Source organism: Condylura cristata, unplaced genomic scaffold (assembly GCF_000260355.1).
Source record: "Condylura cristata isolate star-nosed mole 26May11 unplaced genomic scaffold, ConCri1.0 scaffold00009, whole genome shotgun sequence".
In the NCBI taxonomy this organism is placed as follows: Eukaryota; Metazoa; Chordata; class Mammalia; order Eulipotyphla; family Talpidae; genus Condylura; species Condylura cristata.
This window is the reverse complement of record NW_004567110.1, coordinates 7477060-7495598: the sequence shown is the minus strand read 5'-3', so window position 1 is coordinate 7495598 and position 18539 is coordinate 7477060. Positions and strand designations below refer to the sequence as shown.

The following is an 18539-nucleotide window of genomic DNA, read 5'->3' as shown; positions in this document are numbered from 1 at the left end:
ATTGGTAACAATGGGAAACAGAGATAATTGTGTGGTATGATGACATTTTGCTTTGGAGTAAGAGTTCTAGAGATTCTAAGGGTGAAGCAATGTGCTCGATCTATACATTTCAACCTCATGATGGCAAAAACAAAGTGTCACTAGGACCAAGCTCTGATGGCTAATGTGCCCTAAATGCTGTGATATCCTGAACCAAGATGTTTACCAGAGGGAGGTTTAACTAGCTTCAAGCACATGTGATTTACAAAAGATACAGTTACCAACTGTAATATTTGAAATTAAGCAAATCATTTCTCAAGTATTTATTTGGCATCAAGTGTGTCTATGGATATACATCTTGTACGTGTGATGTATTACTTAGTGCACATACAGTGTAATATTTTGGATTGAGGTGCTATTGGTTTCCATAGTTGATGCTATTTTGGAATACGGAACCTCCACTTCAGCTGAAGTACCACAGTACCTGCCCCAAGGTCCCTTTGTCCAGCATCATAGTCCACTGTGTCCCTCCTCACTTTGTCCTTGCCCTTCCCTCATCCCTGGGTGCCCCTTTTCTGTAGTCAGCTTTCAAAAGTTGCTTTTTAAACATGTCCGACCCTTTGTTTGGTTTCGACATCTTCCGTATATAGGTGTCACCCTCTGGTATTTGTCTTTCTCTCTCATGCTTGTTGAACCAGCCTCACGCTGGTCCACACAGTGCCTCTGGCAATGGCATGCTCTGACATGTCACTTAGCATAATCCCTTCCATTTCTATCCATGTTACCACAGCTGGCATGAGTTTATCTGCTTGATTGCTTAGCGCTTTTCCACCATGCACGTCAACCTCATCTTATTGACCCACCCTCTGTTTAAGGGCACTAAGGTTGTTTCCATAGGCTGGCTGTTGCAAACAGTGCTGCAATAAACATAGAAGTGTGTGTTTTCTTTCCAAGCAGTGTTTTTGTATTCTTGAGTAGGTACTTAGATGTGGAGTGCATTACTGAGTCATGTGGCAGACCATGATAAGGATAACAGAGTGCTCTGGGATATTTCAAAATGGCTTCTTCTCCCTCCCACTGTCTTTTCTCTATACTCACTGTACTGGTAGAGCTCCTGGGGATAAAAGACATAAAAGTGGGGCACCCTGGTGGTGAAGGGGTTAAAGCACAGCACCACAAATCTGACCACAGCCACCATAGTATGAGTTCAATCCCCAAAGAGGGAGGTGACCCACAGGGTGCAGCTGACCTCTCCTATCTTGCCTGCTGCTCCCTTCAGCAGTGTACGTTATCAAGAGTGCTCCCCACTCTGTTTCTGGTGAATCCTCTCACCCCCTGTACCTGTGGCCTGTACCCCAGTTCTGTATGCATTAATAAATAAATTTTTATCTCACACTGGTCCACACTGAGCCTCCAACAATTCATCAGTTTCACTCAGAGTTCCTGGCCCTGGTACTTGTTCCTGTGAAGGATTCTGTTCTTATAAATTGTGCCTTTTCCTCTTTCCAATTTTCTTTTTTTTTTAACAATTTTTTAAAGATTTATTTACTTATGCGTACAGAACTTGGTTACAGGCCAAGGGTACAGGAGGTGAGAGGATTCACCAGAGACAGAGTGGGGAATAGTACAGGCAGATATACTGAAATACACTCTGAGGGGAGCAGTGAGTGGGTCAGGAGAGGTCTGCTGGGCCATGTGGGTCACCCCCTGGCTGGGAATCAAACTCGTGCTGCAGTAGCTCCACAGTGCTGTGTTTTAACCCCTTGTACCACTAGGGAGGGCCCTCCTCTTTCCAAGATTTGAGATGATGGCATCACTTTTCTGACAGATCTAAGGAGAGTTGATTTTTCAGTTTTAGTTTCACCTTTTTACTTATTCTTATGATGAAATGACAGCTTCCAAATTTCTTACATGTCAGACAGAAAAACTATTTTTTTAGTTATTATAATTAGAAAAGTCAGAAAATGAAATTCAGGAAATTTCTAAATAGAGTAAGCAAAAGATAGGAGATTGTAGAAATACTTAAACTTCTGAATAATAGGCATTCCAGAAAAGAAACTAGAGGAACAATGCTATGGGCAAATATATTAAAGAAATAATTGAGAAGAATTCTAAGAAGTTTTCTGGTAGGTTTCCAGAATGAAGGAACCAGCTTAGTTCTTAATATTTTAGTAAGAAACTAAAGACTCATACAAAACAAAGAGGGTAACCATGCAAAAAAGGGACCCCCAAGCTATCAGGGAAGCACATTCTATGAACAGTCTGACCAACTGTAAGAACAAAGGCAAAGAAAGCATATTCTTAATGTAAAAGATTTTTACTTTGTGTGCAAAGAGAGAGAGAAAGAAGACAGACTACCCCTAATGAAATTCTAAACATTACTGTCCTCACGGGAAAATACCCAGACAACCAGGCTTGGGCCAAAGCAGAGAAGCTGAGGTCTTAAAGTCTGCCATAGTCCAAGGCATCTTTTGGTGGGGAACCACAGGAGAGAGCTTAGACAGGTCCCACAGATCTGGGGCAGAAGGAGAGACCCCAGATTCTAAAGTAGCATGTAGTCTACCATGAAGTCGTGATATGCCTGCCATTGGCCCTTCCAAAGACCAGGGCAGCCTCTCCACGTCTCTCCCTCATGTTTCCCTCCCAAGTCTCCTCTCCATGTCTAGCCTGAGTGTCTCTCCTCCTCCTTCACCCACCTCAGTTCATATATGCCCAGGATCCTACCTGCCCCCATCCGGGAAGTCCAGCTGACAGCACGCTGGGATTTGTAGTCCTCTGCTCCTCATCACCATAGAGACGGGGTGGAGTCTGTAAAGGCATCAGGGATGGAGCTAGCTCAGGACGTCGCTCAGTGGCTCAGTGTGTGCCTTGCTTTTCCTGTGACAAGAACATAAGCATGAAATTCTAGGAAGTGGCCTCAAAAAGAAATCATAGTATTTATAAAAAGGAAATCAATTTCTAGTACAAAGGATTATACACTAAGCTCTATATTGAGTTAATCATCAATACAGTATTGAAATAAAATACATAGATATGCAAGTTCCCAACAAAGATTCCCCCACCACTCTTGGAAAGATGAGTAAAGAGACAGAGAAAACGTGTAAGCAACACGTTAGTTTAATGGGCAACAGGAAAATCTGGAGTCGAGAGAAGCGACGTCCCCAGAGGTACCCGTGAGTATTAGCCGAGGCACTGGACATGAACATTTTAGAGGGCCCGTGAAGGAGTAACAGGTGGAGGGGGCGGGGAGAGATTAGGAAAAGAAAATTCTCATCAAAAGGGGAAATCAACTGCAAATATTTCAATATAAAGTTCTCGTAAGATAAACTTAAAATTGGGAATATATAGGTATATATGGAGTAAAGCGAGGAAAACTGGAAGTCAAAGGCCGGGCCAGGAGGGCAAAAATCTGCTGGGTTATTTGCTCATGAGCTTCTCAGACCCATTTGGCTTTTTCAATCATGAGACAACATGACGTGTCCTTGTTTCTCTTCTCCAGGGAGAGCAAGACTGCGTGAAAAAGAAGACAGTAGGTGCGCAGAAGGGCATGATGGTGGCCTATAAGAAGAAAAAGCTGATTTTCAGGAACAAAAGCGGGGGTAAGCAGGGGCTGAGGCAGACAGAGGGGCGAGGGGTCCACCTGTCTTTTAAACAGAATGCGAAGGAAAGACCGCAGTGGGTGTCCATTAGCGTCTCTGCCTGTTAATGCAAGAAGAGACAGTTCTGGGCTGTGAGGGGCCCCACACACACCCCTCCGCCCACAGCCCCTCCCGGGCAGAGCCAGGCGCCAGCCTCCCCTCACATCCCCTCTAGTTCCAGCCCCTGCCACAGCTCACCTGCAGGCCCGTGGGGGCGGGGCAGAGCCCTCCCAGGTGAGTCCCAGGTGAAGGCCCTTAACACAGCAGCACAATCACAAGCAACGGGGAAGATGTTGGGCCCTCCCAACCGAGGGCGAACTTCATGCCCCCCACCCCCGTTCCCCACTCGCAGCCGCAGAGTACCCCGTCTCCCTCACGCACACTGGGTGCCAGGTCCGCTCTGGGGGAACCGTCGGCATCAGGCAGCAACTGCGTGGCGGGGTTGGGGGAGCTGAGCGCGGGAACGCAGCAGCTCGCAGCGCGGCCACGCCCTTCCCGAATGAAGGCTGAGTTTCAGGCAGAGGGCAGCCTGATACAAATGGGGGCGCACCCTCAGACAGGAGGGGATGCCCTCACCGCACTTCAACACACACACATTCGCGGACGCTCGCCCCTCCCCTGCCCTCTTCTCCAGTTCGTTCCTCTATTTCTCGCTAGCCCGCTGCCCCCATAGCCTGCCCTCCGCATCACCTGGTCAAGGCACCGTCCTGGCACTGTCTGCCTCCTGAAAGGGGTCACAGACAGTAAACAGTTAAATTCTGCACTCTGACTGGGGGCGAGCACGGGCCCTCTCAAAAGGGGCAGTAACCACGTGGGGAACATGGTTACCGGCCTGGGCGAATTACAGATATCAGAGTCGTGGTAAACAGAAGGGAGAAGAGGCAGCTGGGAGCAGCACTGACTCCTCACCTTTCCCAGTGAGAGTGAATCACACTAACAGTGGGGACAGGCAGTGCCCATGGGGAGGGGAGGACCTGGGGTGACCTAGTGGGGGTCCGAGGGGCTGGGCAGGGCTGCCTGTCAGTGAGTCCCCCTGGCCGCTGGGATTCCAGACCCCAGGATCTGAGGGGATCCTGGAGAGGAGACTGGCAGAGGGGACCCCGTTCTCAGAGCCCCCACCCCCATCTAGGTGAGGAGGGATGAGGTGGCTGGTTCACCTGAGGAGCAGGTGGGCTAAGGACAGGGAAGAGTCCAGAAGGACTCCCAGGTGTCAGCTCAGCTGGGGAGACAAATAGACCAAGAGCCCAGTGATCACACAGAAGGGGCCAATAGAAGCTTCCAGGGAGTGGGAGGGAATTGACTCCTGTTGCTTAAGAAGAAATTTGAAATTTGGAGTGTTTAATGCTACACACAACTACATGTACACACAGACACACATATATGTATATCTCCATTATCTGTGTGTATACATGCATGTATACATACATTTATAATATATCTATGTCTTTATATATGGTTTATATGTAGTCATATACAAGAATATACCTGTATCTGTGTGTATCCACATATCCACCCATACCTACTCATCTCATTACTTAGATGTACACATATTATTTAACAAAATGTAAGGGGTAAGTTTTTATATGAAAGAACTTTCGGCTTACAAAATGCTTCAAGAATAAAAGAGAATTCTCATCTACCCTAAACAATAGTCTCAAATCATTAACATTTCCCCATTTCCTGGATCACATGTCTCTTCCTACCATCAAGAGATATTTTCTCGGTGAGTGCTGAAGTAAATTGTAGACATCAGCACAATTCACTCAAAGCAATCCACAAGGCACATTGACCCCTTCATCATGTGTTTCCATTGTTTAAAGGCAAGCTTTATTACAATGCAATGCTCCACTCTTAAGCATATTATGTGTGGTTTGCCTGATAATGAATCCTTAGCAACACAGAGAGATTTTCCACCACCCCAGAATTTTCCCTCAAGTCCCTGTTGCTCCCACCATTAAAGTAAAAAATGCAGGGTCCTAAGCACCCCAAGTCCACAGGACATCACAGCGCAGACGGTTGGGGCAGGACTCCCAGGTTTTCTGCTCCCCAGTGGGGCTCAGGCCGCTGTCAGCCGGTGTAGGATAGTCAGGGTCGCAAACAGGGCAGACAGGGGCTCCTTAGCGTCCAGGTCCCAGGTGGACCTGGGGTCATCCGGCTCCATGCTCAGCCCACACTCCTGCAGGAGCCCATAGGTGATGGCCACACCCTCACCCTGCAGGGGGGCGAGGAGCTGGGGGTCCAGGCGGAAGGGAGTGTTCTCGGAGCATGTGAAGTTGGGCTCCAGGATGCTCCGTACCTAGAATAATGGCATAAAATATTACAGGTCAGTCTTCGGGTAAGGGAGAGAAAATCTATTCGAGAGTTGAGGGGCGATGCAGGGGATGGAAGAAAGAAAATTCTGGAGTCATACCGCCCATACTGGTCTATCTTGTGCTCAACGTGATTTTGGACACACATTACTGGAAAATGTTGATCACTTGTCCCTGAGTTTCTAAATGTATTAGCTAACATGCTAATACAACACTGATATTAGGAAGCTTGGGATGTGGTACATGTGTATATATGGGAATGTAAATGTAAAATTCTACACACTCCTGTGTACTCTATATACATACATGGGGTAGAAAAGCAATTTAATAGTAGCTATATAAGCACTAGAGGTATTACTATGATTACCTGAGCTCTCCAAGTCTGTATATCTCTTTGATTTCTTAGAACTCGGAGGCCTCTGCAGGGGTTACCATGGAGCTGAGACCCTCATACCCACTGGGACTGCTCTCCAGAAGGACATTAACCAGCCTTCCCAGGGGCCACAAGGGAAATATGGGGGAGAGAAACTTGCAAGATCACTCCTTTCTCAGACTCTTTCTTATCTCTGTCTACCTCACCCTTCTTCCTGGATGCTGGGCCCTGGAGATTTCTCACCAAATGCCATTGATAGAACAGGATCCTTCTCTCCATGGACCAGGCCAGTAAATCACGTTGGGTGTCACTCAGCACTGGAGACAAGGGGTGTTTGGGGAAAAGTGAGGAGGAATGAAATCTCCACTTCAATGAAATAAGAAACCCCATGCAAGGGGAACTCCAGGTCAAAGAAGATAACCCACTAGATTCTAAGGCCAAGTTCCCTGGCCTGGGTTCCTCCTTCTGCTTTTGGGATGGCTCCATGATGCCTCATAATATGGTCTAAAGGATGGGATTCTGAGACCAGAGGCTAGAATCACCCACCCCCATGACAAGGTAGGGGAACAAGACTAGTTCTCTAGTCTTCGGGCTCCACTCTACAGGGCAAGTTTATCTCATCAGTTGCTTTGGGTCAAGTGTGAGGTGTGGATGAAAACCATATTCCTCAAATACTTTGGAGAGGTGGCAGCCAACCATTCTTTTCCGGGGTTCTGGGGAACAATCCTGAGGCTCCCCCACACCACTCATAGCACTCTCACCCAGTATGGCTTCAAGCAGATACATGATGAGGTTCACCGGGGCAACTTGGGGGTAGCCTGGAATCCTTGTCAGCTCACTGAGGATGGTGGCACCAGGGCCAGTCAAGTGACACAAAGTTTCTCCCTGTTCAAGCTGTAGAAGGCAAGGATGATGATTATGGTGATGATGATGATGATGATGATGATGATGATGACATATAATTTTGCCTGTAAGTTCTGGTGCATAATTACTTAACCAAGAGTTGGGTTAATGTCTTTCTCTACACCCCAAGGGATACCGAGAACCTGCATTAATGTCAGCCCTTTTTATTCCCCTACAATTATCCCCACTCTCGTTCCTCATATATCTTGGCAGCTCTGGGGCCCCTCACCGTGTCCATGAGGTCCTGCAGGGCCTGTTGGTCCCCCAGCAAAGCCTGGATATTACCGAACATGACACCTGGAACATTCCTTGAGAGCCAAGTCACATTGTTCATTGTCATGAATATCTCTCTTTCCAGGCATGTGAAGCCTGTAATCCAGGAAATAAAAACAAGTCTCAGATTAAAACATTCCTGGGGTAATCCCTTCTACAATGAGCAAAACTCATCTGTCCTTCAAGCAGCGAATAAGAAGCATCTCATGGGAGATGTGCTTGAACACTGGGGGTGGAGGTGTCAAAGAGGGCTAGAGAGAGGAGGAGGCAGCTGAAGTGAGGGGCAGACCCTGGGGGCAGAGATGGAGATTCTTAAAGGTGTCCTGGGATGGGGAAGAAATGTGCAGGGTCTCCTCAGTGGGATCTTTCTGGAATAACGAGGACTCCAGCCTGGAGCTGCAGAGGTGTGATCATCGCTGGGCTGGACTCGGCCTCCACCTCAGGCTGAGGTTGGGGTGACAGGCACGGGGTCGTGTGTGCTGAGCCCCTACAGAGGTCCCGGCACCCTCGGCCCCTACAAACCTCACATGTGTCTGTATCTCCTGGGTCTGGGAGGGATTAACCTTCCCCAGGGCTCTGAGGGGCCACAGAGACGGCTGAGGGGGAGGTCACGTGAGTGGAAGCTCCAAAGAGGGGCATTTCTGTCTCTGGGGACACGCTGAGCCCCAAGTCCCTGGGCTCAGGTCAACGCCTGTTTCCGACACAGCGTCAGTGATGCGGCCGGGCAGAAGGTGGAGGCAGCAGGAGGGAGGACACGGAGGGGTGTGACGGTGACCACGCTGGAGACTCGCTGTCCGGTGCGGGGGGCTGGGGGTGTCCGCCTGTCAGTCACCACCCAGAAGCCTCGGGTTCCAGCTCAATAAGCACTCACCTTTTGGGGAGACTTCCTCTAATCCTTCTGGAAAGAGAACCACCAGAGATCATGTCTCTCATCTTCAGATTTACTTTGAGACGCTGAGGAGGGTCTGCACCCCGTTCTCTACGCCCCCCCTCCTGCTGCCCCTCTGTGTGCCCCATCAGGCCCCTCCACGTCCTCAGCCCCCAGGGCCCCACTGGGCAGAATGCTGGGCCAGGCCCTGGGCAGCGGTGGCCAAGGCTGGGGCAGCTGCAGGCTCAGCTGACCGACAGGAAGTTTCCCTCCCAGCCCAGCACACTCACTGCTCATGGAAACAGGATCTTCAGGACTATACTGCATTTCTGGAAGAGAAATTAAATTCCCAGCCCAAGAATTAGCTCAAAGACACTCCCATTCTCTGCCCTCTGCCCCAGTTTCCCCGCCCTCTCCAGCTGCTCTTGCCAGTGCCCAGGGCACCAGGTCCCAGCGCCTGGGGAAGGAGCCCCAGGCAGACATTGGGTTCTATGTGCAGAGTTGACCCCTGGGGGATCAGACTCCACTCTACTGGCACAAAACCACCACTTACCTGATGTCCGGGTGCTATATTTCACTAGAAAGATAAAACAGAAGGGTTCACTCACCAAGAGCTAGTGATGGATACACACACATGCGTTCACACAGCCACACTCCGCTCTATACGGAAAAACTTGTTTTTTAAGTGTTTTTAAGGATCCTGCTAGTGAAAATAAGGGGAGCTGAAGGACTGCACAGGAGAGGCGGGATTCCTGTGGGGAGAGGACTGAGCCCCTTTTGGCTCTCGTTACCACCCTAATGATGTTAGGGTCATGGGGTTAAAGTCCAGTCAAGCACATCCAGCTGGGAACTCACCTTTGTCTGGAAAGCTTTTTTGTTTCTCATTTGGGATATCATGAAAACCTGAAAAGAGAAGGATCCCAGTGAGAGGAGCCAGGTCAGCCTACAGAGTCTCCCCGCCCCCACCCAAAGGCCAGCCCTGGTCCTACAGGCCAGGGTGGCAGCTGTTCTCAGGGACTTGGTGACCCCCTGATTAGAGTCCCTGGAGAACTGTCACAGCTCTGAACCCCTGATCTCACTCTGGACCTTCTGGTCTGACTCTGAGAACACCGTGGGGTCTGCCCCCACGGGTCCCACTCGCTCCACCGGAGACCTACTGTGGGAAAGTGGACTGCTCCCGCCTCACTCCCCCTGTAGGGAGTGGAGAGTCCAAGGAATGAGAGCTGGCTGGTTTACAGCCTTCAAGTCACCCGGGTTTACACTTTTGCTTTTTGATGCTAATGGTTCACACTCATGGTATCAGAACCCAGGGGTGGTGTGCTGGGGACTGTCTACTTCAGGCTCCTGAAGAAGAAAGAGATGTAGGTAAAATCCTGCCTGTGTGTTTAGGGCTATAGTCACACAGTTTGCTGATGTCGTATAGGGTTTTACTTGGGCAGTGTGGGTAACCCCACAGAGGGAAAATTTAGGGGCTTCACAATGACCTGCCAAGAAAGAACAGAGATGGTCTGCACAAAGGCCAATATGCCCAGGCTGATGACAGCCACATGTTGAGCACCCACTTTTCATTCTTCACACTGACTCTGGGTCTCCCTGTACCAACAGTCATTGGGGTGCCCTGGAAGATGGTTTCAGGGCATAGGACGTGTGTGCCACAGACAGCTGACTAGGTTGCAAACAGGCAGAGAAGTCAAGGTCACGTGTTGATGGTCTTCACCTCCTATTTCTCTTTTCAGCAAAAACACACCCCACCCCTCCACCCATGTGCCTCTCTCGACCTCTACTTACGCCAACCATTGGTCTCAAAAACCAGCTGCTTCTTCTGGTAGGCCATCACCATGCCCTTCTTTAGAGCCTGCGTCCTCTTTCTCAATACTTGGCCCCTTCCTTCTGCCTTAACCTGGGGGCAGAAGCCCGGAACATGGTCATATACACATGTAGTTGTAAAAGTCAAGCAGCTCTGGAAAGGAGGTGGAAGGCCATCCACCCTGAAAAGGAGTAAAACCTTGAAGACAGAAAATCACCAACAACTGTTCCTAGGTCAATCAAAAGAGTAGATCATATCACAGGGAAGCCACGTTCCCAATACTGGGGAGACTGAAAATCACGTATAGAGAATCAACATTTTTCAGAACAAAAACTTCCATGTGAACTAGGGTCAAGGTAAAGAAGCCTAAACTGCAGCTGTAGAGTTGCTGCAGATTCAGTGTGCACAAATCTGGGACCTAGACACTCCCAGGGTGCTCAGTCACTGAGGGCTTCACCATTTATAAGTTTAGTCGACAGGGGCTTTATCTGGTTCTCACGGTGAATATGGGAGAAAAAATAAACGCTCACATTTAGGTAGGAGGAAAAATAGGTCATGTTCACATATCCCAGAACGTTCTGTTATCCTTAGTAAGACCTAGTTCAAGAGACATTATGCCAGAACCTAAACTTTTGGAATTTTACATCAATACTCATGGCCGGCCTAGTCTGGCCCTCCATGTGGAGAAAGGGAAATAGCTAATTGTAGCGCCCTTCTTCCATCTTGCCACACCTATGATGGAGGGAGGGGTCCAGAGATGCTCTTGTGAAAGTCACACAGAGGAAATGTGTTAATGAGAGACCAAGACCTAGTCGGGGAAATGAAGAATGGCCACCCACCCCTTACACCTTACCCCACATCACTAAAGGAATGTTTACCAGGGTTCCTTTAACCTGGTACATTTCATCTTGCATTCAACCAAATGTACTAGGCTTACTCAAGGAAAAAGCAGCAACTTAAGAGACCACACATGAGTATCATTCACAGATATAAGATGGATTCTGGAATTGCTAGACAGAAATTCCCAATAACTATGATTAATATGCAAAGGTATTGTTGAAGAAAATTAAGAAAAAGTGCCAGAAGGATGAATGATGAGGAGCGAGATGGAAATTCTGAGGAAGAAGCAGAAATGCATGTAAACCAGATCAAGAATACTACTTCAGAAATAGAGTGCCCTTGATTGGCTCTTAGGAGACTGAACCCAATTGAGAAGTTATCTCTGAGCTTCAGGACAGGTCCAACAACACCACTAATTTGAAGCACAAAGAGGAAAAAAGACTGAGTAAATGGAATAGAATATCCAGGAATATCCAGTAACTGTGGAATAATATGTGTAACTGAAATAAAAAGGTTAATGCAATATCATAATCAATAATGGCTAATAATTTTTCTCAAATTACTGTAAGACAGCAAATAAAGATCCAGGAAATGCAGAAAACACTAAAATAAATGCAGAAAGAAAGCCTCATAAACCTAGAAATATCCTACTGAAGCAATTTAAATAAAAGTTAAAGAAAACATAATGAAAGGTAGAAGGAGATAAAGACTTCTATCGAGAGAAGCAAATTTAAGAATTACATCCACCAACTCTCCAGGAAGCATGTGAGCAAGAAGAGAAGAGAGGGAACACCAATCTAAAATTCTAAATCCTCTAAAATTACTCTTCAAAAGTGAAGGAGAAATAAAGACTTTCTCAGAAAGAAAATGATGGAAAATATTGCTTCAACATACTATTTACAAAAATGAGTAACCCCTAAAATTAGTAGTGAGGAAAAATTATTTCAAAATGAGCAATCTGCCTCAACAGACACCTCAACAAAGATTGTAGACAGATGCCAAATAAGCATTGTGAAGATGATCCGTGTTTATGTCATCAGGACAATGGAAACAAAACAGCAATGAGAAGCCACCGCATACCTTATAAGAATGACCAAGATCCAGAACACTGACAACACCAAATGCTGATGAGCATGCGGAGCACAAGAACACCCATTTATTCTTGGTCAGATTGCAAAATGGCGCATCCACGCTGGAAGACAGAGTGGTGGTTCCTAACAAAACTAAACGTACTGTTCTCACCATAAAACCTCTCATGCTCTTTATCAGTTACTAGAAAGGCATAGAAATTTTGTCTTACAGAGCCATCCATGAATTTTATAGCCAGGTTTATTTTTAAGCGTCAAACCTTAGAAGCAACCAAAATGTCCTACAATCGGTGAATGATACCAACACCATGATGTATCCAGACAAGGGAATATTATTCACCACTAAAAAGATAAGCCATCAAAGCATGGGAGAACTTTAGAGCATTTCATTGCATGAAAAATACCAATATTAAAAGGAAGTGCTGAATGATTTAATTGTATGACATCTGGGAAAGGTAACACTATTGAGACAGAATAAAGATGAGTGGTTGTGAGGAGAGAGAAGACACTGCTTTCTGTTTATCACTCCACTTACATTATAATTTCAAACTTTACATGTCTTTGCATTATAAATCTCTTAACACAGTTTTATGGTTATAATTAAATGTATGCTTTTGACATTTAGTTCTATACCAGAAAAAAACATGATTTAGGTAGCCCCATTATATTTCAGTGTTACACAATTCTATATTTATCTGTATGCTATGTCTAAAATAAATTCTTTATCTATTTTGGTTGTTAAAGGACAATTTTCCGTATATAGTGCCCCTGGTTGGCAGTGTTTTATTCCTTTTCAGTACTAGGATATGTCATCTATTCCCTTCTGTTCTGTAGGCTTTCTTCTGAGAAGTCCACTGACAGTCTTATGAGGGCTCCCTATTCCCTGCTCCAAGCTATGGGCAGAAATAGTCTCACACAGCGAAGCACCAAACCTGAGGCCATCAGAATGTCATCCCCGGCCAGGAGTCAGGTCCCCACACATGACTGGTGGGATATAACAGCCCAGCACCCTCTCACATCCAGAGCAGGTACTGAGGGGCTCGGCCCCCAGAGAGTGAGACTGGGCGGGCTGGGATCGTGGTGTGCCCACAACATACCTTGGCGGCAGGATTCCAGGGGAGGGAGAGGCCGCCAAAAACGCCCACACTGCGGGTGTCAGTCAGCACAGGACTGTTGAGCAGCTCCACCACCTTCGTCACCACGTAGAGGTTCTTCTGTGATCTCCGGTATTGCTGCAGATATGATGGTTCTGGGTCCAGCAGTTTCCTGAGACATAAGGTACAACAGGAAGGGTCAGAGAGAGAGCAGTGCCTTCTCAGATGACTCTGGGCTCATCGTCTCTTCAAGACCCGGGAGACGTGTAGACTTTACACTGTCACAGCCGAGCCCACAATGGGCAGGAAAACATAGGCTTACAGCCCTGAGCTTCCCTGGGACCCAGAACAGCCCAGACAGGCACAGAGGACAGGGTCCTGCTCGCTGACACAGTAAGGAAACAGGGCCTCTGGCCTAGCAGACACAGCTGTGTGCTCCATAACTGGGGGTGTGGTGGGGGCAGGCTACACACCCCAGCTTGGGGCTCACCAGAGAGGCTGCACAGAGGCTGCCCTGGGGTTGAGATCAGCCCTCAGGAGAGGAGACGCCCACGCTGGGCCCCGTCAGCACCCGCAGGTGGACCGTGGAGCCGCTCAGCAAGCACAGGAGCAGGGGGCTGCTGGTGGTGTCCATGCCGGCACAGGAGCGTGCTGTGGACTCCATGTCCTTGCAGGGGCTGACTCCACTGGCTTGGACAGAGGTTTGGAGGAAGGTGGGAGCGAGAGGTCTGAAGCCCGGAAGCAGATTTCATTTCCGCTCTGATATGAGAATCACCCTGATTCTACCCAAGGCCTCGCTTAGACAGGTGCCCAGATAACAGCTGTGTAGAAACCCCAAAACTTTAGTGAGTAACTCAACACTTATGTCAGGGAGAAAGATACAGGGGTCACCAGCATCTTGGTGATGGTTACTGAGATGCCATTTGGGTGATTGTGGTTTTGTTTTTTAAGTTGCCCTTGAAGAACAGACTTGCCAGCTGACAATTATTCAATCATGTATGGTCATGAAAACCAGCTTTTAACAAGATTTATCCTTTAATAATTCTTGTATTGACAGAAATGCTGTGTAACTTGTCATCTTTATTTCAAAGAGGTATAAAGACATCTTTTGGTAAGACTATGGAGAATTTTTGGAGTTCTACCTGCTACCACATTCAGAGTTAAATCTAGTATCTTCATACTGTTGCATATTTATTAAAACAAGGAAATTCAATATTATTAACTTAATATTTTGCTAGTATGATTTTTCAATGATTACTTCCTCAATCTTTACATAAACACCTTTTTCTCTAAATGTAATATGCTGTAGGACAGATTTTTTTTTTTAAGATTTATTTATTTTTGCTTACAGAACTGGGGTACAGGCCAGAAGTACTAGGGGCAAGAGGATTCACCAGAGACAGAGTGAGGAGCAGAACAGGCAGAGAGATGAAGAACACTGGTGAGGGGAGCAGCAGGCGGGTCAGGAGAGGTCTGGGGTGGGTCAGCTCCCTGGGCGGGGTCAAACTCATGCTGCAGTGGCTAAAGAGAGCTCCATAATGTGGTGTTTTAACCTGTTGAGCCACCAGGGGGAGCCCTGTAGGACATATTTTTATCTCTTATCATCACTGTATTATCAATACAAAAATAGCACAAGAATGGTTAATTACTGCTTTCTCAAATATACATTGGGTAAGTACTTTTAATTTATGAATGAATGACTACCCACACACAAAAACAGCACAGAATGCCAATTCTTCATCCTGAGTCTCAACAACGAATCCTGCTAGAGGCCTCTTGGCCAAACATGAAAGCACACCCTCCGGTTCTGCTGACCCAGCCCATTGACGCCCTTGCCTCACCGCTCTCGGAGTTCCTCTAACTTCGGTCGAGGGATGTCAACAAACTGATACTGGAGGGTGGATTCTTGGAGCCCAGTCGCTTCCACTGCAACATTGGTATCTACCACAGCATCCACAGTCACGCCAATCTTCAGTCCACTCAGCACAGTGTCACTGAAGGTCAATGGTCCTATCATCTCAGGTTCTAGAGGACAAATGGTGGTACTTAGGTTGAGTCAAAGAGTAACTGTAGAGTAAATGAAAAATTGAATGGAAATGGAACCCTCCTACAAACTCAATGTTGCCATTGAGAAGCTAACGGCTAAAATAATGTTCCCTACAAATTACTGCTGAGAGGGAGTCCTGGCCCACCAGGTTTCGAGTAACAGCAAGAATGACCTCATCGTCATCAGTGGGCATGCCACTTGGGCAGACACGCAGCATCACCCTTTCAGGCCCAGTGACTCTTGTGCAACAGGAGAAGAATCAGCCCCGGGAAGCAGCACATTGTGTTTAGTATTTGAAGCCAGCACGACCTGAGAGGAGGCTAGCTCCACACATTCCCAGGTATGTGACTGCAGCAAATTCTTTACAAAATTTCATTAGCTGTTATGGAAAATGGGGACCATACTCCTAGCTCAGTGGCTGTGGCACAGCTGATCCTGAGGTCAAACTTTGAGAGTGACTGATAACAGGTTGGAAGCTGGCCACCTCCACACACTGATTTCAACCTTCTGCTATGGCCGTGACTGACGATACCTGGGAGTGAAGGACTTGGCTCAAGAATGTCCAGAAGGGAGAAATCAAGTAACCTGTCCTTTATCTTCCAAAAATTTGATTGATTCTTTTCCTCCTGTAGTAAGGAGTACAGTTTCATGCTGGTGGAGTAATCCATACATTTGACAGGCTTCATTTCTGTGTCTCCAAATCCTTGTACCATAGTCTTGGTTATGGTCTCAAAAATGGACATACTCTAGGAGCAGAGAGAAGATTACAGAAATCATTTGGGGAAGACAGATGAGGCTAAATAGGTATTTTTGTGTCCTTTGGAAGAGAAACAATGACTTCAATACTAATGGGAGAGATAGGTCTTTGTATATTTGCACAATTAAATAGATGGGACCACATGACATATCTAAGTTAGTAGTTATAACGGGCCCTAAGCCCTACTCAAACGTTTATTACCCAGGATTCACCACAGGGTCCCCTGCTGCACTCAGAATGTATCAGCCTCTAGTACCTCCCAGTAAATCAGGGTCCCAGCTCCCTCATGGGGCCTTGCTCTAATCAGAAAACAAAAGCAAAGCCCAGGTGAAAATCCTTTATTCAAGGTCCAGGTGCCGGCTCCGTGGGAGCAGACAGAGGCCTCACAAACTTGTAAGCTCTAGTTACTCGTGCAGGCCCCCCAGCTGTAGGAGGGGCTCATCCTCTCTGTGCTCAGCCTCACCTCTCCGCTCATCTTCACCGTTTCTCCCACCCACATCAGGGACCTTCAGGAACCCTCTGCCCCACCTGCTCACCAGTGAGAGGCCCTGAGCCGCCAGTTTGAGTAACTCAAGGTTCCTGAAGCTCCCCCCAGCTCCCCAGCCACCAGGAGGACAGGGCCTGTGTGCTCTGAGGCAGGCTCTCCCGGCACCCAGATCCTATAAGATCCCAGGAGCCACCATAAAGGGAGCACTCAGGACAGCGGGGAAGGGGAAGGACTCACAAAACAAAGGCCCAATGCTCAGAGAGCGAACCCAAAGCAAGTAAGGGGGAGAAGGAGGAAAACAGATGGCCATGAAGGCCCTCAGGGGAACAACACACCACAGAGAGATGCAGGTCCAGAGCCAGCAACACTGAGACAGAGAAGTCCTCTTCCTCGGGGGAGGAATTTTGAGTTGTGTAATTAGTAAAGTCAATGAACACAAACAATACTCCAAAAGATAAATAAGAAGATCCAGAAATGGAAAGGCTGCTATGAGAAACTTAATCCACGAACAGAAGACAGACGGAGGCTTCAATAAGGAGCTAAAGGAGTTGTAGCAGCGCAGGGGGGACTCTGCAGACCACCACTGGGACAGTGAGCATGCAGAGGAAGTCAGGAACTCGAGCAAGTAGCCGCAAAAAGAGAAAGCCCAAGTGACTCCATTTTCAGGTAGGCAAAGGGCTCCATGGACCTGTCTCCAAAAAGACAAAAACAGCCACGACCGGTGTGTGGACACTGGCTGACACCCAAGCCCTGGTGGGGAGGTTGGGGGGGCACATGGAAGCCCCAACACCCACCTGCCCACACGGCGCAGTGTCTATTATCAAAGCCAAAGGCTGACAGGTTTAGTGAGGCTGTGGCAGGAAGGGACTCAAGGGTCAAGATGAGGGGAGCTTGTGCCGTGACAGGAAACACAATGACCTGAACTCAAGAGACAAAAACGTGAAGAAATGATTCCCTAAGACTGGACGTGCATAAAGATGCACCCACAGCATGCTGTGCCTCAGTAGTTATCAGGAAAGTGCTCGCCTGTAGTTATCAGGAAAGTCCCCTCATTAAAGAGAACTTTACGAAGAACAGCCTCCTTCTTCTGGGTTCAGTTATGAAAATACAAACATCTATTCCTTTCCCAAGCCAGCCCCAGTATCCGGCTGTGAGTACAGTATCTGTGCTCTTATTCTTCCCCTCATTGCTGGTTAGAACTTACCAGACTGTATGGTGTTTTGTCCTGAGGAGATTCCAACTAGCAGGACCCCTTCAATGGTCAGACGTCCTGGGGTCAAGCAGAGCTGGCTGCACAAACTCCAGAGGTCAGATAATGTGACTCTGTTGTGTGGCTTCTTTCTAGCAATGAGTGCCTGACAAAATTTCCAAGGCTGTTTTCAAGAAAAATAAACATAGGATCAACCACCCTCTCCAGAACAGAGTTCTCTGGATCTGAGTTCTGATCACACATCATAGCTCTGGGCTCCTTCCTGGCTCTAAAACAGACTTTGCATCTGAGCTGCCCGTTGTGAGCTCTGAAAGCAGGAGTCGGCTCAAACACCTCCTGCATGTCAAGTGTCTGCATCTATTATGTAATCTCATCTGGCAAGAATATTCTATGCAACTCTAAGGGAAAGTTCAGTAAAGGGACACGACTTGCCTGAGACCCACACTTCTGCCTGTTCCTTACAGGACTGAGTGACCCACTACAGCTGGAGCTGGGTGGCAGGAGGCCACCCTGAATTTTCTCTAAATCATAAGACCAACTCTCATGCCAGCGTTAACAGTGACCACGTCGCCATCACCCGGCGCTTCCACCCTTCTCCTGTTCCGGCAGAACCTGACTCCTCTGAGTGCTGCCTGAGAGCCAGCCACACTGGGCTCCTCCCTGCACCCAGCCGACACGTCTCATCAGCCTTGTTACTCCACAGTAATTCTGCCCCCCACACTGAAGGAAAATTTTGGGCCTAGGGCCTCTGCCCTGTTATCGTCCACAGCCCAATACCACAGTGCCGCGTCCGGCTGATCGGAGCCGAGTCCGGCGAGGGACGATGAGGTTAAAGAAAACACAGGACGCCGAGGTTCTTCATCCAG

At 47.8% G+C, this 18539-nt stretch overlaps 1 protein-coding gene across 1 annotated transcript; it reads right to left on the bottom strand.

Annotated features, from left to right (window-relative positions):
- Nucleotides 1-5467: 5467 nt before the first annotated feature.
- Nucleotides 5468-15189, bottom strand: LOC101631106 (gasdermin-C-like). The gene is made up of 10 exons (XM_012722903.1): nucleotides 15014-15189; nucleotides 13176-13344; nucleotides 10132-10243; nucleotides 9199-9246; nucleotides 8897-8920; nucleotides 8634-8672; nucleotides 7432-7571; nucleotides 7061-7193; nucleotides 6543-6616; nucleotides 5468-5913 (listed from the first exon to the last, which is right to left on the bottom strand). The coding sequence occupies exons 1-10, from the start codon at nucleotides 15187-15189 to the stop codon at nucleotides 5674-5676; spliced, it is 1155 nt and encodes a 384-aa protein (XP_012578357.1). The 3' UTR covers nucleotides 5468-5673.
- Between the last annotated feature and the right edge of the window lie 3350 nt (nucleotides 15190-18539).

Coding starts and splice junctions, on each gene's coding strand:
- LOC101631106 (XM_012722903.1), bottom strand. CDS start 15,189: ATGATAGGACCATTGACCTTCAGTGACACTGTGCTGAGTGGACTGAAG. Junction 7,194..7,431: donor TGCAGGACCTCATGGACACG/GTGAGGGGCCCC, acceptor TGCCTTCTACAG/CTTGAACAGGGAGAAACTTT. Junction 5,914..6,542: donor TGTTCTATCAATGGCATTTG/GTGAGAAATCTC, acceptor CCATTATTCTAG/GTACGGAGCATCCTGGAGCC.